Consider the following 27003-nt stretch of genomic DNA (forward strand, 5'->3'; position numbering starts at 1 on the left):
AAAAACCCCTTCTTTGATCTCTCGGGGAAATTTCTTGACATTTTGCCCGCCCTCTGCAGCCAGCACTCAGCTGTGTGGCTGGGTTTGCATGTGGGTGGGTTGGTGGAGGAAGGAAGCTGAGAGACCTTTGAGATTGAAAAGTGGAGATGTCATCGAATCCATCCTTGCACCCAGGCCTGTGATGCCCTCTCCAGCATTCCCGAGAGCAGGTCCCCAGCCCTTTGCTTACATACTCTTGGTGACAGGGAGCTCATTCACTGACTCATAACAATGACCATGATTCATACTGATGGAGTGTGTTATGTGCTGGCCGCTGTGCTGGGCCCTTTACCCACCTTAGTTTCTTCAATCCTGATAAGAAACCCAGAGAGGAAACTTGGACATCGAGGGGTTCAGGGATTTGCCCAAGGTCACATGCGAATCAGTGGCTTAGCCGGGCCGTGAACATGACCACCCAGCGCAGTCTCCTGAGCTCTTCAGCTGTAGTTGATACTGACCCCCAAGGTCTCGAATTTGGGAGGCAGAAGAGTTTACGAGTGAAGAGCTAATGAGGGGGCTACAAAGCCCTTCCTGTTCTCCATCTTCCTGGACCACCCTCCCTTTGTGTGCAGACTCGCTCCCCACAGGAAGGGGTCTCCCCTGCAGATGTCTGAGGCCTGTCCAGGTTCAGGGGGAGGATGTGAGGCCAGGCCAAGTGTTAGGTAGGGAGCATGGCAGGTATATCCCATCTTGTCCCAGGAGCTGAGGGTTCCTCCAAAGGCTGTGAACAGGAAGGAGGAGGAGGAGGGGGTTTGTGGGTTCCCCCAGTTTCCGCTGCTCTTAGGTAAAGCCCAGCTCCGTGCATGGGCACGCCCACTTGGTGTGACAGCTGCTGCCCCTGCCGCCTCCCTCTCCCCTGCCCAGTCCCTCTTCATCTTGGGCTTCAGCTGAGTGTGCTGGGCTCCCCTGTGCCCTCTGACACTGTCCCAGCAGAGTCCCCTCACAGCAGCTCCTGGCCCCCCACTGTCCCTGTGTGCTTGACACACCTCTGCATTCCTCAGGCTCCACTTAAGTGTAGGCCCTCCCTGACCCCAGCCTGGGCCACAGAGTGAGATTCTATCTCAAAAGAAAAAAAAAAAGAGAAATAAACATTTGTTGGATGGATGATGGTTGGATGGAGGGATGGCCCCAAGGCAGCTCGGAGATCTTGGCTCTGGGCTCTTGGTGCCTCCCATGGTTCCACTTTCCTAACACTCCTTCCATGTGTCATGACTTGTCTATCGTCTTCCTGCAGGATCCCCAGCCCTGAGCCCAGGGCTTGGCACATAGTAGATTCTCCATTTTTGAAAGAATAGGTGAATGAATGAGTATGGCTGGCTTGCCCCACATAGTCTTCTGTGACAGCCAGCCGCTGCCTCACAGGGCCAAGCTTCTATTGTCCCCCTGGCACCTCCCCCTGCTGAAGTTAGACCAGCCTCTCTCTCCTGCCCACCCCACTGGCAGGTACATCCTAGTCTTGTCTTTATTTAAGCCTGAAAAATCCACCAGGGTTCTTTTGTGTAGGAAGAAGTACGTGGGGGTGGGAAGGAGGAAATGGAAGGCAGTAGAAGGAATTAGGACTGGCCCAATGCAGCAAGCATTTATTGAGCTCTGTTGGATATAGGGTTATTTGGGGGAGAGAAGTACAAGGTCCTGCCTCCTGGGAGCAACCCACTAGTAGAGGAGGTGACATGCTTATAGATATCTGATATTCCAGAGGGTATCTGTGCTAAGATAGTTTCAAAGGAGGAAGAATGGGAGCTTACAGTGAGGAAAAGCCCCTAAACCACTGGTCTGCATCCACCCATCCATCCATCCATTCATCTACCCATCCACCCATCTACCCACTCATCCACTCTTCCCTAACACATCCATCTATCCACCCATCTATCTGCCCATCCACCCTTCCCCATCCATCCATCCACCCATCCTTCTACCCATCTACCCACTCATCCACTCTTCCCTAACCCATCCATCTATCCACCCATCTACCCACCCATCCACCTTTCCTCACCCATCCATCCATCCATCCACCCACCCACCCACCCATCCATCTACCCATCCACTCATCCATCTACCCATCCACCCATCTACTCACTCATCCACTGTTCTTCCACCCACTCAGTCATCCACTGTTCTTCCACCCATCCATCCATCCACCCATCTACCCACCCATCCACCCTTCATCCATCCATCCATCCATCCACCCACCCACCCACCTACCCACTCATCCATCCACCCACCCACTCATCCATCCACTCACCCACTCATCCATCCACTCACCCCCTCATCCAACCACCCACCCACTCATCCACCTACTCATTTATCCATTCACCTACCCACTCACTCATCCATCCATCCACCCACCAACCTACTCATCCACCCATCTACCCATCTTCCCACCCATCCACCACTCATCTATCTATCCACCCATCCACCCACCCACCCACCCACCCACTCATCCATTTACCCACCTATCCACCCACTCATTCATTCATTGATTCACCCAATATGTTCCGTGTGTTTGCATTCTATCAGACCCTAGAGATTCAACCATGGGGGGTGGGGCAGGTATCATCTTGCCCTCACAAACTCAATCTCAATAAGACAAATATTATACCAGTTTGAGACTTTTCTATCTGCCTGTAAGAAAAGGGGGTACCATAGTTTGAATTCCCCCAGAAGTAGACTGTTATGGGCTGAATTGTGCCCCCCACCACCAATTCCTATGCTGAAGTCTTAACCCCAGAATCTCAGAATGTGACCTTATTTGGAGATGGGGTCTTTAAAAAGGCAATTGAATTAAAATAAGTTCACTAGGATAGGCCCAAATCCAATATGACTGGTGCCTTTATAAGAGGAAATTAGGACACAGATATACACAGAGGCAAGACTGTGGGAGGCCATGGGGAACACAGTCCATCTATAAGTCAAAGAAACTAGAAACTCAGAAGAAACTAGCCCTGTGCATACCTTGATTTTGGACTTCTGGCCTCAAAAACTGACTATGAATTTCTGTTGTTTAAGCCACGCTGTCTGTGGTAGTTTGTTATGGCAGCCTGAGCAGACTGATGCACAGACTTTGAGGCAAAGATCTGAGTACAGTTAGTGATGCCTGGAAACACCAGTTTGGAAGTAGGGAAGTGGCAGAGGGAAGGGAAGGCAGCTTATAAAGTTGTGTTAGAAAGATAGTTACTGCTGTGGGCAACTGGGGCTTAATCCCTCTGGGGGCCTCTGCGAGCCAGTGCGGAACAGCTGAGGGCTGAGGGAGCTGGGGTATTTATATGCCAACGCCCATTAACCATTGGTGGAGCTGCTCCTGGGGTGGTACATCTTGGTAGGTCTGGTCTGCTGCACCCTGGCAGAGCAGGCTGTGGGTGTTCTGAGAGGGTGACTTTAAAGGGACCCAGAGAGAGGAGCTGGGTGGGATCAGATGATCAGGAAAGTTCCATGAGAAGATGGTATTTCAGCCTGATCTGGCTGGGCATGAAGGGTTCCCAGTGGGTGGAAGTGGAGATGGAGAAGCCACTTAGCCTGCAGGAAGAACATTTGTGTTAGTTTGCTGGGGCTGCCGTAACAAAGTACCACAGGCTGAGTGGCTTAAACCAGTGGTCCCCAACCTTTTTGGCACCAGGGACTGGTTTCGTGGAAGACGATTTTTCCACGAAGTGGGGTCAGGGATGGTTTTGAGATGAAACGGTTCCATCTCAGATCATCAGGCATTAGTCTCATGAGGAGCGCGCAACCTAGATCCCTTGCGTGTGCAGTTCACAATAGGGTTTGCGCTCCTATGAGAATCTAATGCTGCCACTGATCTGTTAGGAGGTGGGGCCCAGGAGCTAATGCTTGCTCACTGTCACTCACCTCCTGCTGTGTGGCCCCATTCCTAACAGGCCATGGACTGGTACTGGTCCCCAGCTGGCTTAAACAACAGAGATGTATTGTGTCATACTTCTGGAGGCCAGAAGTTGTAGATCAGGATGTTGGCAAGGCCATTCTCCCTCTCAAGGCTCTAGGGAAAGACTTGGCTTCTCTCTCAACTTCCAGTAGTTTCTTAGTTTGTGGCAGCATCACTCCAGTCTTCACATGGCGTTCTCCCTGTGTGCATGTCTGTCTCTGTGTCCAAATTTCCCCTTTTCTTATTTATTTTATTTCATCTGTACTGTATTGTATTGTTTTAGAGACAGGGTTTTGCTCTGTCACCCAGGCTGGAGTGCAGTGGCACGATCATAGCCCACTGCAACCTCTAACTCCTGGGCTCAAGTGATCTTCCCACCTCAGCCTTTCTGAGTAGCTAGGAGTACAAGTGTGTACATCACACTCAGCTAATTTTCTATTGTTGTAGATGGGGTCTTGCCATGTTGCCCAGACTAGTCTCAAACTCCTGGCCTCAAGTGATCCTCCCACTTCGGCCTCCTAAAGTGTTGGGATTACAGGCATGAGGCACCGTGCCTGACAATGTCTAAATTTCCCCTTTTTCTTTTTTTTTTGAGATGGAGTTTCCCTCTGTTGCCCAGGCTGGAGTGCAGTGGTGTAATCTCAGCTCACTGCAACCTCCACCTCCCAGGTTCAAGGATTTTCCTGCCCCAGCCTCCTGAGTAGCTGGGATTACAGGGACATGCCACCATGCCCGGCTAATTTTTGTATTTTTAGTAGAGATGGGGTTTCACTATGTTGGCCAGGCTGGTCTCGAACTCCTGACCTCAGGTGATCCGTCCGCCTCAGCCTCCCAAAGTCCTGGGATTACAAGCGTGAGCCACTGCGCTGGCCACATTTCCCCTTTTCATGAGAACACCAGTCAGATTGGATTAGGCCCACCTTAGTGACTTCATTTTAACTGGATTGCCTCTTTAAAGCCCCTGTCTCCAAATAAAATCACATTCTGAGGTACTGGGGGTTAGGATTCTAGAATCTCTTTTTTTTTTTTTTTTTTTTTTTTTGAGACGGAGTCTCGCTCTGTAGCCCAGGCTGGAGTGCAGTGGCCGGATCTCCGCTCACTGCAAGCTCCGCCTCCCGGGTTCACGCCATTCTCCGGTCTCAGCCTCCCGAGTAGCTGGGACTACAGGCGCCCGCCACCTCGCCCGGCTATTTTTTGTATTTCTTAGTAGAGACGGGGTTTCACCGTGTTAGCCAGGATGGTCTCGATCTCCTGACCTCGTGATCCGCCCATCTCGGCCTCCCAAAGTGCTGGGATTACAGGCTTGAGCCACCGCGCCCGGCCTAGAATCTCTTTTTTTGGGGGAGACACAGTTTAATCCATATCGACATTCAGGATGTATGAGGGATGTCAGAGAAAAGACCAAGGTGCCCAGACTGGCTGCAGTAGAGAGGGCGTGAAGTGAGCAATGTACTAGAATGCCAGACTGGGAAGGTGGAGGCACCGTGTGAGGCCTGGGAGTGCAGGCTGGGGAATGCCGTATGAATTAGGTTGACAGAACATGTTTTAATGAAATATGTGTGAGGCCCTATGATAGGGGAGGCATTGGTGAGTGGACATGGAAAGACTCATCCTCAAGGAGCTGACTTTTTTTTTTGAGGCGGGGTCTTGCTTTGTTGCCCAGGCTGGAGTGCAGTGGTGTAATCTCTGCTCACTGCAACCTCTGCCTCCTGGGTTCAAGTGATTCTCCTGCCTCAGCCTCCCGAGTAGCTGGGATTACAGGTGTGCACCACCACGCCTGGCTAATTTTTGTATTTTCAGTAGAGACGAGGTTTCACCGTGTTAGCCAGGCTGGTCTCAAACTCCTGACCTCAAATGATCCACCTGGGCCAGGTGCAGTGGCTCACGCCTGTAATCCCAGCACTTTGGAAGGTCAAGGTGGGCGGATCATGAGATCAGGAGATCGAGACCATCTTGGCTAACACGGTGAAACCCCATCTCTACTAAAAATACAAACAATTAACCGGGTGTGGTGGTGATTGCCTGTAATCCCAGCTGAGGCAGGAGAATCTCTTGAACGTGGGAGGCGGAGGTTGCTGTGAGCTGAGATCCTGCCACTGCACTCCAGCCTGGGCAACAGAGCAAAACTCTGTATCAAAAAGAAAATAAAAATAAAAATAAAATAAAAGATTCACCTGCCTCAGCCTTCCAAAGTGCTAGGATTACAGGCGTGAGCCACTGCACCCGATGGAGCTGACGTTCTTATGGGGAATTAGACACTGTGAAGACTGAGCTCACAAATAAATGTGTGATTACGACAGTTAGGTGTTGAAGGGCAAGGAAATGAGTCTTTGTTTTTACTGGGAATCACGACCAAGGCTCTGAGACAGTGATGCTTTATTATGATGTGAAGGCTGAGTGGGAGTTACTAGGGGAGAGGAGTATTCCTGGCAGAGGACCAGCTTGTGCAAAGGCCCTGGGGTGGCAGAAGGGAGCATGGCCCCTTTAGGGAACAGGGGAGGCCAGTGTGGCTAGAGATGAACGGGCAAGGGGGACATAGGTGAGCCAAACCTCACTGGCCATGGTAAGGACCCATCCTGGGAGCCATGAGAAGCCTTTGAAAGTTTTCAGCAAGGAATGATGGGGTCATATTTACCTCTCGGAAAGACTACTGGGGAACTACTGAAGTGTCTGAGTTAGAAAGCGACAGCCATGAAGCTAGTTTTTTTGTTTTTGAGATGGAGTCTCACTCTATCGCCCAGGCTGGAGTGCAGTGACATGATCTCGGCTCACTGTAACCTCTGCCTCCCAGTTTCAAGCAATTCTCCTGCCTCAGCCTCCTGAGTAACTGGGATTACAAGCATGTACCACCACGCCCAGCTAATTTTTAGTAGAGACGGGGTTTCGCCATGTTGGCCAGGCTGGTCTTGAACTTATGACCTCAAATGATCCACGCGCCTCGGCCTCCCAAAGTGCTGGGATTACAGGTTTGACCCACTGTGCCCGGTCTGAAGTTAGTATTTTTGAGAGGTTCTTGTGTGTTGTACTAGGGCAGAGGTGCTTACCCTGGGGTCCGTGGACTCTCAAAGGTAGATTTCACGGGGATCATGAACCTGAATGGATTCAATTATTTTAATTAGCTTCTAGCTAAAATTCCCTTATGAATTCCTCCCATTATGAATTAAGGCAACAAAGCATAGTGGTAATTGGAGTACACAGCTCTGTCATCAGCAGAAATCATAGATATTCTCATATTCTATTACAGTGGCTGCAGATGTTGTGAAATGTTGTTTGGACTCATCACTGCTTTGAAACTATGGAGTTATTTTATTCTATTATCTAATGAGTTTACAAAGAATCACATGTTACTGTGTCTTTTTTTTTTTTTTTTTTTTGAGATGGAGTTTTGCGCCTGTTGCCCAGGCTGGAGTGCAATGGCGCGATCTCGGCTCATTGCAACTTCTGCCTCCCGGGTTCAAGTGATTCTCCTGCCTCAGCCTCCCAAGTAGCTGAGATTACAGGTGCCTGCCATGACACCCGGCTAATTTTTGTATTTTTAGTGGAGACGGTGTTTCACCATGTTGACCAGGCTGGTCTTGAACTCCTGACCTCATGTGATCCACCCGCCTCGGCCTCCCAAAGTGCTGGGGTTACAGGCATGAGCCACCGCGCCCGACCTGTTACTATATCTTATGTTATTAAGTTTGATGCTTTGATAACCATATTCTAATATGGTTGGATTCCTCTGTATTCCTACATATTCTATTTATGAATTCATGATTCTGTGCAGTGTCCACAGGCTTCCTTAGAATGATTAGGGGCACAAGAAATATTGGGAACCCCCTGGTCTAGATTATTTTCACTGTAACTGGCAAAAGGGCTCAAATAACACAAAAGACAAATAATTGGCTCCGTAACAGGGAAGTCCATGAACACCCTACATTCAGATGTTTGAATTATGTCCTCAGGAGCCCATTTCTCTCCAACTCTGGCTTCTGTTGGCTTCTGAGTCACCTCCTTCTTTGGCAAGTCCTGCCCACACCATGCCCACGCTTAGGCAGTGATGACCTGGGCAGCTCTGGGCTTACCCGGTCCTTTCAGCCAGGAATCCAGTAGATACTGGATTTTTATCCAGCTTATTGGCTGGCATGCCTGGGTCATGTGCCCACACTAAACCAATCACAGTGGTGAGGAACATGGAGTACTCTGATTGGCCTGCTTGGGTCATGTGGCACTCGAGACAATTATATTAATGGGGAGAAGTATTCTGATTGGCCTGCTTGGGTCATGTGCTCATCCTGGAAGCAAGGTAGGCAGCGATTGCTGGATGACTTGTGTATCTCCAAATCAGGCTGGATTAGGGTCCTCGTAACAGGGGTGTCCAATCTGTTGGCTTCCCTGGGCCACATTGGAAGAAGTGGATTTAGTCTAACACTAAGGATAGTGTTTTAGCTCTTAACTGACGAGCAAAAAAAAAAAAAAAAAAAAAAAAATCTCATAATGTTTTAAGAAAGTTGCTGAGTTTGCGTTGGGCCTCATTCAAAACTGTTCTGGATCGAATGCGGCCAGTCCTGCGTTGGACAAGCTTGGTCTAGACTTTCATGGTCTAAAGTTATGACTCCGCTAATTCCTGCAGTGAGATAAGATCCCTGCAGAGAATGACAGCCAGTGCTCATATAGGGCTTGTTGGGTGCCAGGGACTGCTGTAGTACTTTATACATATTTATCTTAGCAGTCCATTCAGTCCTTCCAAGAACACTAGGAGGTAGGTCCTATTACTAACTTAATAGTGCTAAATATATACACTTACTATGTACCCCCGCCCCCCCCTCCACCCCACAAAACAGCGCTGACAAGGTCATTATCATGCAATTGGCAAATGGCAGCCCTAGAATCCCAGGCCCAGCTCTCTATAACTATCTTGCTTTTCCTTGCCTGCTAGGGGCTCTTAGGCTAGAGTTGCCCCTCCTGGGTGTCAGGGCTTCCATCCATAGCACAAGAATTGGACTGACACATTTCGCGGGTTGGAGGTGGAACTGGGAGGCGCTTCAGGGATGAGAGGTGTGGGGCATTGGGTTGTAAGGCCTTTGCTAAGTCAGCCTGGTTTGGAGCTTCTCTGTTTCTTTTTCAAGGGCTGTTCCCGACACAGCAGTGCCCACAGAGGCCTGCTGACTGCAGGAAGCAGTGTGAACCTGACTACTACCTGGATGAGGCCGGCCGCTGTACGGCCTGCGTGAGTTGTTCTCGAGGTAAGGGCCCTTGTTCTCTCTCCAGGGCCTCCTTCTAGGGAGCATGAGGGGTCCTCAGAGGAGAGGTGAAGAATCTGGAAGGTGGAGAGCATCATGATTTGACGTCTGTTCTCTGAATTGTCCTCCTGGTATCTCAGTTTACCTCTCTGCGTTTGTGATTTGGTATCAGCCATGACCTTTTGCGTCCATACTCTCACAGAGACTTAACATGTTCCCTGAAGAAGAAGACTCACATTTTTTTGAGTTTAATCCTCACCACGGCCCTAGGGAGGATTTCTTGCTTATCCTTGCTTTACAATGAGGAATTTGAGGATAGTGAGGTTAAGGGCCTTTCCAAAGTTACAGAACTCTGGTAAGTGGCAGAACTGGAGTTTGAGTTGTGGCCTGACGCCAAGAGCTGTGTACTTTTCCTAGGACCACAGGACTTCCAGGGAAACTGTTTCAATATGACCTTTTATTGTTAATTTCTTTTCTTTCTTTTTTTTTTTAGAGTAAAGTGAAAGCAAGTTTATTAAGAAAGTAAAGGAATAAAAGAATGGCTACTCCATAGAGCAGCTGTTAATTTCTTATTACGGTTAGAGAATGCGGTCTGTGTGCTAGCTAGTGTTTATTTTTGTGTGGATTTTTTTGGGGGGCAAGGTGGGGGAAATTTGTTGAGATCTTTTTGTGGTCTAATAATAATAAATGATCACATATTTTCAGAGTGTTCCATGTGTGGGTGTTTAAAAATGTGTATTCTGTTTGTTGCATATAAAGTTGTCTATATATTTATTAAGTTAAGCTTGTTAGTTGTTATTTAAATAATATGTACCCTTATTTACTTTTATCACCTTTATTTCTGAGAGAGATGTGTTAAAATCTTATCTCCCAGTATACTTGTTCATCTGTTAGATTTTCATTGTGTTCTATTTTTGCTTCATATATGTCAAAGCTATGTTATTAGGTACATTAATGTTCATGAATATTATGTGTTTTTGGTGGGTTGGGCTTTTTATCCACATGAATATACCTCTCCATTCCTTGTAATGCCTTTTCCCTTAATTTCACATTTATTTGACAGTAATATTGCTATTCCTTCCTGGAAGAAGTAGCAAGGGTTAAAAAGAAAGAAGAGTAATAATAATACTACCATTTCTTCTTTCTTTACATTAACATTTATCTGGTATATCTTTGAATTTCTAAAATTAATGACTGCATTTTATGAAATGAAAATTATAAACATTTATTATTTAAAATTCAAGCAATACAAAGAGTGTAAGGAAGAAAACAAACATTGCCTTCTCCAGCCCTCTATCTATAGACAACTATTATTATCATTAGATGGTTGACATGCCTCTCTACCTCTCTGTATAAAGATAGGTAGGTTAGTAACCAGACAGGCTATACACACATACAAAGAAGGAATTTTAAGAGAATGGCAACATCTTATTTATGACATTAAAATGATAATATTTAATTTTAATCAAAAGTATCAGAAAAAGAAACCAAAGTGAAACAGAAGAATGCCAGACCTCAGTCAGATTAATGTATTTTCAGCAAAAGATATTGCAGTTCCTTTAAAAAAAAAACCCTCTAAAATTAAGAAAGGAGGTTATGAAAATCAGTAAGTGGTTAATAATCATTTCAGGAACTACTGTCTCTTGCGGTAAAGGTACAATCTGCTTATTTCGAGTTTTGGACAGTAGAGAATAGATTGACTCCCTGTAACAAAGAACAGAGCAATTATTTTTCCCCACCTCCTCATCCTCTTCCTGACTTTTATTGCTTACACAATTTTTACTTTGTCGTAATCTATAATGTTTATATCCTCATCTGCAACCATAAGCCCCTTGGCATGTTAGCCTGAAAATTTTTTATTATTCATGATGAGTTTATTTGGCACAATTTCTCTATTCCTGAGTTTTTCACTTCGATTCATCGTTTGAGTGATTGGATTACACTGTCAGGTGGATTTTTCAAGAAGGGCTCAATATTCTCTGAGTTATTTCATGTTTGAGGCTGCTTGTCTGTTGCTTATATTTTTGTTCTCTTTTTTACTTTTTGAGACGGAGTCTGACTCTGTCGCCCAGGCTGGAGTGCAGTGGTGCGATCTCGGCTCACTACAACCTCCACCTCCTGGGTTCAAGCGATTCTTCTGCCTCAGTCTCCTGAGTAGCTGAGATTACAGGGATGTGCCACCACGTCCGGCTAATTTTTGTATTTTTAGTAGAGATGGGGTTTCATCATGTTGCCCGGGCTGGTCTCATACTCCTGACCTCAAGTGATCCACCCGCCTCAGCCTCCCAAAGTGTTGGGATTACAGGCGTGAGCCACCACGCCCGGCCCAATTTCTTTCTTTACATTTTAAGACAGGGTCTCACTTTGTTGTCCAGGCTGGCCTTAAACTCCAGGGCTCAAGTGTTCCTCCTGCCTCGGCCTCCCGAGTAGCTGGGGCTGCAGGTGCATACCGCTGCACCCAACTTACAATTTTTTTGTGTGTCTCTGAGGATATAAATTATAGTCATGCATTGCTTAATGACAGGAATACATTCTGACAAATGTGTCAGGCAATTCTGTCATTGTGCAAACATCCTAGAGTAGTGTACTGACACACACCTATATGATGTAGCCTACTGCGCACCTAGGCTCTATGGCAGATCCTTTTGCTCCTAAGCTACAAATCTGCACAGCACACGACTGTCCTGAATACTGTAGGCAACTGTGACACAATAGTAAGTATCTGTGTATCTAAACATAGAAAAGGTGCAGTAAAAATACGATATAGGCCGGGCGCAGTGGCTCACACCTGTAATCCCAGCACTTTGGGAGGCCGAGGTGGGCAGATCACTTGAGGTCAGGAGTTCGAGACCAGCCTGGCCAACATGGCGAAACCCCGTCTCTACTAAAAATGCAAAAATTAGCCGGGTGTGGTGGCACGTGCCTGTAGTCCCAGCTACTCGGGGGGCTGAAGCAGGAGAATCGCTTGAACCTGGGAGGCAGAGGTTGCAGTGCACCAAGATTGCGCCACTGCACTCCAGCCTGGATGACAGAACGAGACTCTGTCTCAAAAAAAAAAAAGAAAGAAAAAGAAAGAAAAAGAAATGAATCTTGTCCCATTGGAAGGTCTTCAGGGGCAGTAACATGCATGGAGTGCCATCTCCTGTGGTGACAATGCCTTCTTCTGGAGATCTCCTGAAGGACTTATCTGAGGCTGTATTACAATTAACTTTTTTTCTTTTTTCTTTTTTTAAATAAGTGAGAGTACAAGAATTGGACTGACATATTTTGGGGGTTAGAGGTGGAGCTGGGAGGGGCTTCAGGGATTATCTAAAATAATGATAAGGCCAGGCTTGGTGGCTCATGCCTGCAGTCTCAGCACTTCGGGAGGCCAGCCTGGGAGGATCACTTGAGGTCAGGAGTTTGAGACCCGCCAGGCAACACAGCGAGACCCCCATCTCTACAAAAAATAAAATAAATTAGCTGGGTGTGGTGGCATGTGCCTGTAGTCCCAGCTACTCAGGAGGCTGAGGTGGGAGGATTGCTTGAGCATAGGAGGTTGAGCCTGCAGTGATCTGTGATCGTGCCACTGCACTCCAGCCTGGGCAACACAGCAAGACCCTGTTTAAAAAAAAAAAAAGTGATAAAAAGTATAGTACTGTAAGTACATAAACCAGCAATATAGCTTTTTATTATCATTATCAAGTATTACGTACTATCCATAATTGCATGTGCTATGTAGCACTTTTATAGAACTGGCAGTGCAGTAGGTTTGTTTACACCAACTTCTCCACAAACACAGGAGTAAAGCGTATGCTGTGACCTTGCTATGGCTATGATATCACTAGGCAATAAGAATTTTTCAGCTCCATTATAATATCTCTCTCTTTTTTTTTTTTTTTTGAGATGGAATCCCACTCTGTTGCCCAGGCTGGAGTGCAGTGGTACAATCTTGGCTCCCTGCAACCTGGGTTCAAGCGATTCTCCTGTCTCAGCCTCTCGAGTAGCTGGGATTACAGGCATGTACCACCACGCCTGGCTAACTTTTGTATTTTTTTAATAGAGGTGGGGTTTCACCATGTTGGCCAGGCTGATCTTGAACTCCTGACCTCAGGTTATCCGCCCTCCTCAACCTTCCACAGTGGTGGGATTACAGGTGTGAGCCACTGTGCCCGGCCTCCATTATGATCTTATGGGACCATCATCATGTACAGCATCCATCGTTGACCGAAGCGTTGCTCTGCCATGCGTGAATGTATCGTTTCTAATGTTTTGTTCTGTTTTTCCTCTTTTCTGCCTCCTTGAGTGTTAGTTCTCTTTGCATTCAGAGCTCCTCTTCCTTGGCGCTGGTTTTCCTCTGATGTTTGGTGACTTCTAGTTCTGTGCACATCATATCTCATGATGTGGGCGGTCTGCAAATGGAGCCTCTGAAACCCACCTCTAAGGGCCGTAGGGCTCAGGTGGGGCTGCAGTAGTCTCTTTGCGGGGAGGCGCGTGGCCTCTGCTGTGTGGCATGAGTCCATGAGGAGCTACCCAGAGCCTTCCCCTCTTCTTCAGTGAGTCCTCCTTGGCTGTATTCTGGGCTGTGGTCTCCTTTGCTCTGATCCCCTCTGTCCTCTGCCTTCCATATTTCGGGAAGTTGTCTTCATTTCGGATCTGCCAAAGTTGCCCCTTCTTGGTCTCCAGGCCTGTTACACATTAATTATTAGTTTTACCATTGCTATTTTGTTGTTGTTATTGTTTTTTTTTTTTTTTTTTTTTTTTGAGATGGAGTCTCGCTCTTTTGCCCAGGCTGGAGTGAAGCAGGGCGATCTCAACTCACTGCAACCTCCACCTCCTGGGTTCAAGGCATTCTCCCATCTCAGCCTCCCGAGTAGCTGGGATTACAGGTGCCTGCCACCACACCCGGCTAATTTTTGTATTTTCAGTAGAGGCGGGTTCACTATGTTGGCCGGACTGGTCTCAAACTCCTGACCTCAGGTGATCTGCCCACCTCGGCCTCCCAAAGTGCTGGGATTACAAGTGTGAGCCACCACTCCCGGCCTAGCTGTACTTTTTATGTCTGTTAACCAATCTGTGATTTCCTGCTTTTTCTGCCTGCACTTGTTATTATCTGTCTTTTTGATTCTAGTCATTCTAGTGGATATGAAATGGTATCTCACTGTGATTTTGACTTGCATTTCCTTAATGGCTAACGGTTGTACATTTTTCATGTGTTTATTGGCCAGCTGTGTATCTTCTTTAGAGAAATGTCTATTCCAATCCTTTGTCCTTTAAAAAAATTAATAAACTATTTCTGGCTGGGCACAGTGGCTCATGCCTGTAATCCCAGCACTTTGAGAGGCTGAGGCGGGTGGATCACCTGAGGTCAGGGGTTTGAGACCATCCTGGCCAATGTGGTGAAACCCCATCTCTACTAAAAATACCAAAAAATTAGCTGGGCATGGTGGTACGCCCCTGTAATCCCAGCCCAGGAGGTTTAGGCAGGAGAATTGCTTGAACCTGGGAGATGGAGGCTGCAGTGAGCCGAGATAGCACCACTGCACTCCAGCCTGGGTGACAGAGTGAGACTCTGTCTTAAAAAAAAAATTAATAAATGATTTCTTGAAGCAATTTTAGATTTACAAGAAAATTGAACAGAAAATACAGAGTTCCCATATACCTTCTATCCCCTTCCCAGTCTCCCACAGTTTCCCCTATTTTTTCTTTGAAACAGGGTATCACTCTGTTGCCCAGGCTGGAGTGCAGTGGTGCAATCACAGCTCTTTACAGCCTCAACCTCCTGGCTTCAAGCGATCCTCCCGCCTCAGCCTCCCAAGTAGCTGGGACTACAGGCATGTGCTACCATGCCTGGCTAATTTTTTTTTTTTTTTGTAGAGACAGGATTTTGCCATGTTGCCCAGGCTGGTCTGGAATTCCTGAGGGCAAATGGTCCTCCTGCCTCAGCCTCCCAAAGTGCTGGGATGAAAGGCGTGAGCCACTGCGCCCGGCCTCCCCTGTCATGAACACCTGGCATTAGTGTTGCACAGTTGTTAGCATGGGTGACCCGATGATGCATTATTCTTACTAACAATGCGTTATTATTACTAACAATGTCCGTAGCTTACATCAGGGTTCACTCTTGGTGTTGCCCATTCTAGGGCTTTAGAAAAATGGATGATGACACGTGCCCACCATCACAGTGGCATCCGGAATATTTTCACTGCCCCAGATGTGTCCTGAGCTCATCGCTTCATCTCTCCCACCCCCTGAACCTCTGGCAGCTACTGGTCTTTTTACTGTCTCGATAGTTTTGTCTTTTCCAGAAATGCCATGTAGTTGGGATCAGTGTGTAGCCTTTTCAGACTGGTGTCTTTCATTTAGCAATGTGCGTCTAAGTTTCCTTCATGCCTTTTTTTTTTTTGTATTTAAAAAAATTGGTACATTAATTTATTTTGATTTTTAATCCAATTTTAGTGGTCACCAGGGGGGTGAGCTGGGAGGTGGAGGCTGCACTGTGGCTGCCTGTGGAGAGAGGCTGCCTGCTCTCTCTCCCTCATCTCAAGAGCTCTCTGGAGAGACGCCTTTCTTCTGTTCCCCTCTGTGACCCCGTCTGTGTCCTTTCAGACGACCTCGTGGAGAAGATGCCGTGTGCGTGGAACTCATCCCGTGTCTGCGAATGTCAGCCTGGCATGTTCTGTGCCGTGTCTGTCGTCAACTCCTGTGCCCGCTGCTTCTTCCATTCTGTCTGCCCAGCAGGGATGATTGTCAAGTTCCCAGGTCAGTGTCCCCACCCTCGGCCCAGGACAGAGATCTGTGCCATTGCTGCTGCACCTTCCGCCTACCCCCGTGCACTACTGACTTCTGACCTCCTGCTTCCCAGAGCCTGTCGGACAGATTGTGTCTCCTTTGGCGATGGGCCAGGGATGTACCCAGCACCCAGCCCTTCTGCTGCCCTCCCCCATCTTGTGTTCCAGGTACAGAGAGACCCTGCTGTCCCCTGGCATAGACCTGGCTGGAGGAGGTCTTGGTTTGGTTTGAGGCTCAAGGCAGCGGTTATCTGATGCCCCCTAAACAAGAAGGAAACCTCAAGTCTCTATCCTGGGAGTTCCCTGGAAGATTGGGGTTGATTTCACCCTTTCAGGTTCAGGGCATTGGGAGTTAGAGGTGCTGAGAGATCCGGCTCCGGGCTCAAGCCTTGAGAAACTTGGGTTTCTTTTCCAACTTACCATGTGACCTCAGACAAGTTTCTTACTTCTCTGACTTCTACTTCTCTGATAGTACAAGGTGTTGAGGCTGCTCGTAACCAGAGAAGGGGCCACAGAAACTGTCTGGGTGGCATTGGGACCATCTTCCGGAAGGGAGGCATGAGGAGTGGGTGGGCTTTGGAGCACAGCACGAAGTGGGTGCCGCAGCTGCAGCGTGCATGGAGCCGGGGAGACGGGCTCAGAGGCAGCCCTGTGTCCATGGAGGAGAAAAGTACCACGAAGTTCCTGTGGTCTCTCCCCCAGCTGGGTCCTTCTCTGGAGTCCCATGCCCTGTTGTGCAAACCTGGGGATTGGCAGTCACCCCCATCGCTACCACTGCCTGCCCCTTTTGTCCTTCCCCTCTTCCCTCATCTTTCACAGCCAGCCCGTCCTCGAGTCTTGTAGACTTGGCCCCCAATTATCTTCCCCACCTTCTCACCCCCAATTCCTTCTTTTATACAGCCCCCAGGGCAGACAGTCAGGATGACTCTTGCAAGACCAAATCTGAATCTGATCCTCTCTGTCTCTCTCTCTCTCTCTCTCTCTCTCTGTCTTTCTCACACACACACACACACACACACACACACACACACACACGGGTATGTACCTGAAATGCTTCAGTATCTTCCTGTTACTCTAAAGATAAGGACACAAGGCCAGGTGTGGTGGCTCACGCCTGTAATCCCAGCACTTTGGGAGGCCAAGGCAGGCAGATCACTTGAGGTCAGGGGTTCAAGACCATCCTGGCCAACATGGTGAAAACTCGTGTCTACTAAAAATACAAAAATTAGCCAGGCGTGGAGACAGGCACCTGTAATCCCATCTACTCGGGAGGCTGAGGCAGGGAAATCACTTGAACCTGGGAGGTAGAGGTGGCAGTGAGCCAAGATCACGCTATTGCACTCCAGCCTGGGCAACAAGAGTGAGACTCCATCTCAAAAAAAAAAAAAAAGAAAGAAAAAGAAAACTCCAGGGACTCACCACTGTGTCCTTCTGGTCCCAAGGCCCCCAGTTGACCTACCTTCTTCTCTTCGTCTTTCAGAGTCTTCTTACATTTATTTTGTACGTAATGTCCAGGGCTTTTGGCAGTTCTTGGTGGGAGGACGAGGGAAAAACGTGCCTACGCCATCTTCCCAGAATCAGTCTCAGGATGTGATCCCAACGCAGCCCCCTCCTTTCTCCCAGCCCCAGCTCTCAGCACCAAGCTGTCACTCTCTGGGCCCCACCTGCGCTGCCCTTCTTCCAGGTCGGGGGATGTTGTGCTTCTCTGTCCCACCCGGCCTCTGCACGTGCTGTTCTCTCTGTCAGAGACACCCTTCCCTCCTCATTCACTTAGTCAAGTCCTTCTCCGCCCTGAGCTCTCCATCCCACTTCCTCAAGAGGCCTTCCCTGGCCTCTCACTAGGGAAGCCGGCAGCACTGTGTCCTTTGCAAATGTGGATACAATCTTCTCTCTGTCTCTTGGTTTGATCAATGTCTGCCTCCCTCCCTGGCTGGAAGCTTCCTGAGGGCAAAGACCATGCGCCTGGTGTTCATCAGCATCTCCCCACTGCCTGATCAAATGCTAGGCATGGCACCTGCTCCCCACAGAAATTCGTTGAATTAAGATATGGGGGCACCTGACAGGGAGATCCAGGCTTGGGGTGGGTGGAGTTCAAATCTGGTCAAATTCCCCTTGGATCAGGTGAGAGCGCTCTGCTGAGGAAATGCTGAGGCCCGCCACCCATAAGCAGGGGAGTGCCGCAGTAGACTGGGCAGCAGATACCTAGGATTTTGCAAACATTTGCACTTGCGGGGCATGTTCCCACCTGTCTCTGGACCTCAGTCTCCCCATCTGTCAAATGAGGGAGTGCAGCTGAAGGCCTTGGGGGCCTCTCCAAAAAGGCCAAACTTCCAAAAAGTTTTCAGCTCAGAAACTTTTGTATCTTTGTGAAAAACATCTTGAGTTCAGTTGTTCCAGCCGAGGCTTCCTGCTGGAGGGACTGTCTGGGCAGTGTTCCTGAGACTGCCACACGGCGGCGCCAGAGGCCTCCCTTTGCTACCCCTGGACCTGAGCTGCCCAATACCCGTGGCACGTGGCCATGCACTTAAAATGCAGCTAGGGACCGGGTGTGGTGGCTCACACCTGTAATCCCAGCATTTTGGGAGGCCGAGCCAGGCCGATCACTTGAAGTCAGGAGTTTGATACCAGCCTGGCCAATGTGGTGAAACCTCGTCTCTACTAAAAATGCAAAAATTGGCCAGGTGTGGTGGCGGATACTTGTAATCCCAGATACTCGGGAGGCTGAGGCATGAGAATTGCTTGAATCCGGGAGATGGAGGTTGCAGTGAGCTGAGATTGTGCCACTGCACTCCAACCTGGGCAACAGAGTTAGACTCTGTTTCAAAACAGCAACAACAACAACAAAAAACAATAAAAATAACAGAAAAATGCAGCTAAGTCTGTCTTGAGAAGTGCTGTGTATATAATATGCACTGGATTTCAAAAACTTAATATAAACAAGAATATAATTAATTATTTTTATATTGATTGCCTGCAAACATGATATTTTAGATATACTGGGTTAAATAAATATACTGTGAAAATTAATTAATTGCACTTATTTCTTTTTACCTTTTAAAATGTGGCTCCTAGAATATTTGAGCTAGCCTGTGTGACTCACATACTTCCGTTGGACAGCACTGTTTTAGAAGTGTTCTAATCTTAGCTGCCAAACCCTTGTTAATCTCTGAGGTCCCCTGTGGACTCACCCATGGGGTAGCTCTCAGGGCTTGTGTTTTTCCAGCTGTAAAATGGAAAGCAGTTTCTGCCTCCAGTCAGCCAAGCCCCACGCTAAGAGCCTTCACTGACTGCCTCTCCTGAAATTCTCAAGTCTCCGTAAGACAGACAGTATTAGCCCCATTTTCCAGGTGTGGAAATCGAGGTTTGGAGATGCCAGGTAAATTGCCTGCAAAGACAGAGCAGGAAATGCCTAAGCTTAGGTGTCGCCTCTCTGCAGAACACGAGAGGTCAGCATTGCTCGCGCCCACCTCCACGGAAACCTTCAGAGCGAAGTCCCACACATATGGGTCACTTTTCTTTTTTGTGTGTGACAGTACCCGCCACCACGCCCAGCTAATTTTTTGAGATTTTAGTAGAGATGGGGTTTCACTATGTTGGCCAGGCTGGTCTCAAACTCCTGACCTTGTGATCCACCCACCTTGGCCTCCCAAAGTGTTGGGATTACAGGCGTGAGCCACCGCACCCGGTGACATACAGGTCAACTTCTAAGTGATGGAACAGGAGTCTAGATGGGGGTAAGGACACAGCATTTACCAGACGTGTCACACAGTGTGATGGGCACCTCACATGCACTCTTCTGTTTATCCTGACGACAGCCTGGTGAAGTGTGTATGATTACAATCATTTGACTGGACTGGGCATGGTGGCTTACACCTGTAATCCCAGTATTTTGGGAGGCTGAGGAGGGTGGATCACCTGAGGTCAGGAGTTCGAGACCAGCCTGGCCAACATGGCGAAACCCCGTCTCTACTAAAAATACAAAAATTAGCCGGGCATGGTTGCAGGCACCTGTAATCCCAGCTACTTGGGAGGCTGAGGCAGGAGAATTGCTTGAACCTGGGAGGCAGAGGTTGCAGTGAGCCGAGATTGCATCTCTGCACTCCAGCCTGGGTGACAGAGCAAGACTCCGTCTCAAATAAATGAATAAGTAAATAAAACTGACTTTCCTGGCACAGTTAGGACATGACAGGCAAACTCAGGGCAGTGGATGGATGATGTGTGTATTTTCTTCTCCACTCTGCTTCCCTCCAGCATTCTCCAGGACTCCTTGGACTGCAAGTAGCAAAATCCCCAATTTTTTAGCACGTGTAGCTTAAAAGTCTGGGGGTAGCTCTGAGAAGCTTCAGGCATGGCTGGATCCGGGGCTCCGTCTTGCCCCATCTCTCACCTCTGTTTTCCTCTCTGTCGGTTTGTCTACAAGATACTTACTGGCAGCTCTGCCCAGCGCCAGTGGGAAGACAACTTCCCTTTCTTACATTTTTAATATCCAAAACCCAAAACCTTTAAATCCCAAACCAGAATCTTTAAATTCTGCCTCACAGGCTTGAGTCACATGTCCATCCCTAAACTGGCTCATCATGGTCAGAGGAGTGGAATGGATTGATTGGTCCAGCCTGGTCTCATGGCCATTCCTGGAAAGGGGATTCAGTCGGTCCCAATCCCTAACCACAGATGCTGAGATCAGAGGGGAGTAATTCTCCAGGGAAAGGTAGGCTGCTTTACTCCAACGGAAAACAGGTGCCAGGCAGGCGCCACCTCCAGATGACCACTGCGTTTTCCAAGGACCCCATCTCCAACTCTGGCCTGTGGTAGTGAAGCGTGTATTCCGGGAGAATTTGGGTCCCCAACACCGATTCTGAAGGCACTGCTGTCCCCGCTGCAGGCACGGCGCAGAAGAACACGGTCTGTGAACCGGCTCCCCCAGGGCTCAGCCCTGCCTGTGCCAGCCAGGAGAACTGCAAGGAACCCTCCAGGTGACTCCCTGGCTCTGCCTCCTCCTCTTCCCCCAAGCTGGCCTTCAGATGAGGCTGTCCCACCCCACAGGACGCCCAGGGTGCAACTGGGCATGGGGGTGTAGGTGGGGTTCAGCCCATGGTGTCAGGATTCCGGGTGCCTCTCTGCCAAGCCCTCAGGTCATTTGAGGCCCTAGAGTGTGCCCAGCCCTGCCCTGAGCCCCTAGGAGACCCAGAGGGCCTGGAAAACGCAGGCCTTGCTCCCAGGAGCTTACAGTGTGCCTGCCAGAGGTGGTGGGCCGAGGGCCCGGGACGCCATCTCTGTGGAAACTGTTATTCCTGATCACAGGCCTCCCTTGCTCCATTGGCAGAATTACCAGTCCCGTCTCTGGCTTCTTCCCCAGTGGCACCATCCCCCAGGCCAAGCCCACCCCGGTGTCCCCAGCAACCTCCAATGCCAGCACCATGCCTCTAAGAGGGGGCACCCGCCTCGCCCAGGAAGCTGCTTCTAAACTGACAAGGGCTCCCAGCTCTCCCTCCTCTGTGGGAAGGCCTAGTTCGGATCCAGGTAATTTCCCCGTGAAGCTGTGGGTCGTCTCCCTGGGGTGCCCGATTGGTGGATGGCCCATGAGTGGGGGTGTTTGGAGCAGGCGGGCACTCATCTGTGGTCTTCTCCTGGTGGGGAGAGAAGAGAGTGGCAAGGTATGATCTAGGGCTGAGAGCATCGAGGGGCAGAGGTAGACACGAGCGGACTCATTCATTTGCCAGCAGTGCAGAGGGCCTGCCTTGTGCCAGGCACCAGTGCCCCATCTCTCACCTCTGTTTCCCTCTTTGTTGGTTTGTGAGAGGGAAATGGGTCCCACTCTGCTGCTGTGACACTTGTGACTCAGCTGGCCAGCCTCTGCATGTGTCCACCTGATGCCCTCCAGGTCCCCATGGCGAAGGGTCAACCCTTAGTTCGTCATTTTTCTTTTTCTTTTTCTTTTTTTTTGAGATGGAGTTTTGCGCATGTCTCCCAGGCTGGAGTGCAATGGCGCGGTCTCGGCTCACTGCAACCTCCACCTCCTGGGTTCAAGTAATTCTCCTGCCTCAGCCTCCTGAGTAACTGGGACTACAGGCGTGCGCCACCACGCCTGGCTAATTTTGTATTTTTAGTAGAGATGGGATTTCACCATGTTGGTCAGGCTGGTCTCAAACTCCCAACCTCAGGTGATCTGCCTGCCTCGGCCTCCCAGAGTGCTGAGATTACAGGTGTGAGCCACTGCGCCCGGCCTAGTCCCTTTTTATTACTGAATAGCCCTCCACGGCGTAGATATGCCGTGCTCTGTTTATCCAGTTTTTGGATATTTGGGTTGTTTCTGCCTTTGGCTATAATGAAGAATGAAACATACATCCTTGCGTGCACGTACTTTCCTTTCTCTTGGGTTGGTTTTGTAAAAAAAAATGGATTTGTGGGACTTCTAAAAATTTTGGGTTGGAGCTCTTGTCCTATGGTTGTACCTTCTCCCGCTCCATGGCTTTGCTCATTCTCTCTATGATGTCTTTTGTTTGTTTGTGATTTGTTTTTTTGAGGTGAGTCTTGCTCTGTCGCCCAGGCTGGAGTGCAATGGCGTAATCTCAGCTCACTGCAACCTCCGCCTTCCGGGTTCAAGTGATTCTCCTGCCTCAGCCTCCCGAGTAGCTGGGACTACAGGCGCCCGCCACCACACTCCGCTACTTTTTTTTTTTTAAAAATAGAGATGGGGTTTCACCATGTTGGCCAGGCTGGTCACAAACTCCTGGCCTCAAGTGATCCACCCGCCTCAGCCTCCCAAGGTGCTGGGATTACAGACGTGAGCCACTGCGCCTGGCCCACACAGGTCTTTAAAAGAGGGAGGTAGGAGGCACCCAGCCCCTCCCCACCTAATACCATTCTGAACAGGAGTTATGCTAGTGTGCTGAGCTCTCAGCGAAGCTGTACCCAAAGTTTTGAGCAGGGGAGTGACAGAGCCATGAGACGGGGTTGGGGGAAGCTGTGGCATGGTGGCCTCAGGAAGAACAGTGGGCAGGAGCTGGTTGGGGGGCAGTGAGTACCTTCCTCTCGTGTGGAATGCACGCAGTGTCCCTGTCCTCTCTGAGCCTCAGGACTCCCTCTGAAAGGCTGGACTGAGCTGATGTGTGGAGTTTGGGAGCTGGCCATGGTGAGGGATGAGGGGGCTTCAGGGTTGGGTGGGGAGTGAGGCCCTTTGCCAAGGCGGCTTGGTCTGCAGCTTCTCTGCTTCTTTCCCCAGGTCTGTCCCCAACGCAGCCGTGCCCACAGGGGTCTGGCGACTGCAGGAAGCAGTGTGAGCCTGACTACTACCTGGACGAGGCTGGCCGCTGCACGGCCTGTGTGAGCTGTTCTCGAGGTAAGGGCCTCGTCCCTCCCTGGGCCTCAGTTTACCTCTCTGCATTTTTGAACCGTGAACTTCCAGGAACTCCCCCTCATGTTTGTGGGTTTTCGACAGGGGTCGCCTCTTTTCAGAGGGCTTCCATATTTGCATATTCTTTCCTTCCAGGAAGCATTTGTGAATCACCCGCCTGTTCCAAACTTGGCTCATTAATGTTTGTAACTACTCTGTGATTCAAGGATTGTCATCATTCCCCTTTTACAGAAGAGGAAACAGAGGCTTTGGGAAGTCAGGGAACTTCCAAGGCCTGCAGGCTGGAGTTTGAACCCAGACAAGTGCCACCAGGTTCCAGGTTCTTGTCCACCCCACTGGCTGCCTTTTTTTTTTTTTTTTTTTTTTTTTTTCCCAGACAGGGTCTTACTCTTTCACCCAGGCTGCACTGCAGTGGTGCGATCATAGCTCACTGCAGCTGCGACCTCCCAGGATCACATGATCCTTTTGCCCCAGCCTCTCAAGTGGCTGGGACTATAGGCACACACCACCATGCCTGGCTAATTTAAAAAATGTTTTTTGTAGAGACAGGGGTCTCACTATGTTGCCCAGGCTGTTTTCGAACTCAGGCTCAAATGGTCCTCCCACCTCGGCTTCCCAAAGTGCTGGGATTACAGGCGTGAGCCACTGAGCCTGGCCCGCGAGCTGCTTTGACAAGCACTTACTGAGTGTGCACGCACAGCAGGATGCGGGTGTGGGGTTTCCCTGTGTCCAGCCCATCACAACCTCCCAGCGCCAGCCGCACCCCGAGGGTCATGTGGGCTGGGGGGTTGCTCAGGCCATAGGCTGCTGTGACTTTAGAGGCCCCGGCTATTCACGGAGGCCACTGGGAATGTGTGAGTCCGTCTCCTTGTCCAGAGCTGCTTTTGGGTAGCAAAGCAGAGCGGAGAGTCAGGGGAGGGCAAAAAGAACCACAGACACTGTTTGTTGTCATTGGAGGGCTCTGTCCTAGTTACTGAGGCTGCATAGCAATTTTTCTTAAAACTTAGTTGTGAAAACAAACCATTCTTTGTACTCACAGATTCTGTGAGTCAGAATTCAGACAGGGCACTGCGGGGACAGCTTGTATCTGCTCCACAATGTCTGGGGTCTTAGCTGGAAAGCCCAAAAGCTGCGGATCTGGATGCTCTGAAGCCTCATTCATTCCCCTGCCTTGGGGTTGGTGTCGGCTCCTGGCTGCGGCCTCGGTTCCTTTCCATGTCGGCCTCTTCATGTCTTACCTGGGGCTTCCTCATGGTCTGGCGGCTGGGTTCTAAAAGTGAAGTCTTTTTCTTTTTTTGTATTTTTAGTAGAGACGGGGTTTCACCATCTTGGCCAGGCTGGTCCCAAACTCCTGGCCTCAAGTGATCTGCCCGCCTCAGCCTCCCAAAGTGTTGGAATTACAGGCGTGAGCCAGTGCACCCAGCCATAAAAGTCTTGAAAGAGAGAGAGACAGGAAGAGAGAGAGAGAGAGAGAGACAGAAAGAGAGAGAGAAAGAAAGAGAGAGAGGAGTGACAGAGAGAGAAAGAGACAGAGAGAGAGAGACAGAGAAAGAGAGACAGAAAGAGGGGGAGAGGGAGAGGGAGAGAGAGAAAGTGATGGAGAGAGAGGGAGAGAGAGAGAACAAGTGACAGAGAGACAGAGAGAGAGTGACAGAGATAGAGACAGAGAGAGTGAGAGAGACAGAGAGAGAGAGAGAAAGAGAGAGAGACAGAGAGAGGGAGAGAGAGAGAGACAGAAAGGGGGGGGAGAGAGAAAGAATGACAGAGAGACGGAGAGAGAGAGAGAGAACAAGTGACAGAGATAGAGAGAGAGAGTGACAGAAAGAGACAGAGACAGAAAGAGAGGGAGAGAAAGGCAGAGAGAGAGAGACAGAGAGGGAGAAGGAGAGAGGGAGAGAGAGAGGAAGAGAGAGAGAAGGAGGGGGAGAGAGAGAGAGAGACAGACAGACAGAGAGACAGAGAGAGGCAGCAGCCACATCTCCTTTTATGACCTAGCCTCAGAAGTCACACAGAACTTCCACCACTTCCTGTTTGTTGAGGCAACCACAAATCTCACTTGAGACTGAGGGAAGGAAAACAGTTGTACTTCTTGATGGGTAAGTGGCAAGGCTCTGGAAGGGCCAGAAATATCACTGTAGCCATGTTTTGGGAAAATACAGTCTGCCACAACCACCATGTGGACATATGGAGAAAGAGGCATTAGCTCTAGGCCCAGTAATTCCTTCAGCTCTCCTAACTGAAGCCCTACGAGAGAGTAGAGCGGTGTATTAGTAGCTAAAGGCATGAGCTTTAGAACCCGAGTGCCGGGTTCAGATTCCGCCTCTCCCGCCTAATAGCCTATAAACTCAAGCAGGTTTCCTAACCTGTCTGTGCCTCAGTTTCCTCTGCTGCAAAATGGGCGTAGTAGTATCTATCTCAGAGAACTGTGTAAGAATTAAATACATGATTGTAGGTTAATCTGGGTAGAGTGCTGAGACGACTGTCTCACACGTACTCAATTATCTTAAGAGCTATAATAATAATGATAATAGCTGCCGTTGTCCCAAATAGTTTCATTCATTGCTGAGCTCATGCACCCTCTGCACAAATTCCCCAAATCCTGCCCAGTTCCCTTGCTCTGGAGGTTGTAAGAAGAGACTGTCCAGCCCTTACCATTATCATGCTGGGCCTCTAGGTATCCTGCTGATTGAGAACTACTCTTGTGGAGAAGCCGCATTTGCCTAATTACTGATCCAGTCATTCTGTATTTACCTCTAAGTGGAGCGTTGCAAAATATTCCCGAACACATACAAAAGCATTATTACACTTATTAAAAATAATACCTCTAACATGGTATTTTTTTGATTTTGGAGAAAAAACTTTTTTTTTTTTTTTTAAATAGATGGAGTCTCGTTCTGTCGCCCAGGCTGGAGTGCAGTGGCACTATCTTGGCTCACTGCCACCTCTGCCTCCAGGGTTCAAGTGATTGTCCTGCCTCAGCCTGCTGAGTCGCTGGGATTACAGGTGCCTGCCACCATGCCTGGCTAATTTTTGTATTTTTAGTAGAGATGGGGTTTCACCATGTTGGTCAGGCTGGTCTTGAACTCCTGACCTTGTGATCCACCTGCCTCGGCCTCCCATAGTGCTGGGATTACAGGCGTGAGCCACCACGCCTGGCCAAAAAATCTTTTTATCATTAAAAATTTCAAACATATTCAGATGTAGAGTGAGTCAGAGATGGCTGTGTACTATCACCCAGCTTTGAATGGTTACGGAGTCATGGCCAGTCTCGGCTCCTCTGCACCCGTGCCCACTCACCCTGTTCCCTGGAGGACTTTCTTTTAACAGCTTTATGGAGAGGTAGTGGGCATATGGTAAAATGCACAGATTAGAGGATGCGATTTGACAAGTTTTAACAAATGCATGCAGCTGAGCAACCAGCCGTTTCCCCCTAAAAGTTACCTCGGGTTCCTTGTCACCATTTCCCACCCCCTGCCTATGGTCACCATGCAATAGCTTGCATTTTCTAGAATTTCCTGTAAATGCAACATACAGCGTGCCCTCCCTTTTTGCCTGCCTTCTTTCACCCTGCAGAATTATTTTGAGCATGCTGGGAGAGCTGCTCGATGGCATAGTCAGACGAGCATTTACTTTCTTGTTGGATGACCCTTGGACAACTGCTTCTCTGTCCTCCTGGGGGCTCTCTGGACTCCCTGCCCTTGCCATCCTGATCTTTCTCCATGACCCTTGTCTATGTCCCTT

The 27003-nt window shown here is 49.1% G+C and overlaps 1 protein-coding gene across 2 annotated transcripts in view; it reads left to right on the forward strand.

The window, feature by feature from the left end:
• Positions 1–27003, forward strand: part of TNFRSF8 (TNF receptor superfamily member 8) — a 79706-nt gene that overhangs the window by 25048 nt on the left and 27655 nt on the right. Inside the window, exons 3-7 of one of the 2 annotated variants that reach the window (XM_025403602.1) lie at positions 9028–9144; positions 15727–15879; positions 20791–20881; positions 21265–21428; positions 23131–23247. In XM_025403602.1, coding sequence (XP_025259387.1) covers positions 9028–9144; positions 15727–15879; positions 20791–20881; positions 21265–21428; positions 23131–23247 — 642 coding nt within the window. Of the gene's footprint in view, positions 1–9027; positions 9145–15726; positions 15880–20790; positions 20882–21264; positions 21429–23130; positions 23248–27003 lie in introns of those variants that run through there. The other variant, XM_025403612.1, reaches the window with a different exon arrangement.

Source organism: Theropithecus gelada, chromosome 1 (genome assembly GCF_003255815.1).
Source record: "Theropithecus gelada isolate Dixy chromosome 1, Tgel_1.0, whole genome shotgun sequence".
In the NCBI taxonomy this organism is placed as follows: Eukaryota; Metazoa; Chordata; class Mammalia; order Primates; family Cercopithecidae; genus Theropithecus; species Theropithecus gelada.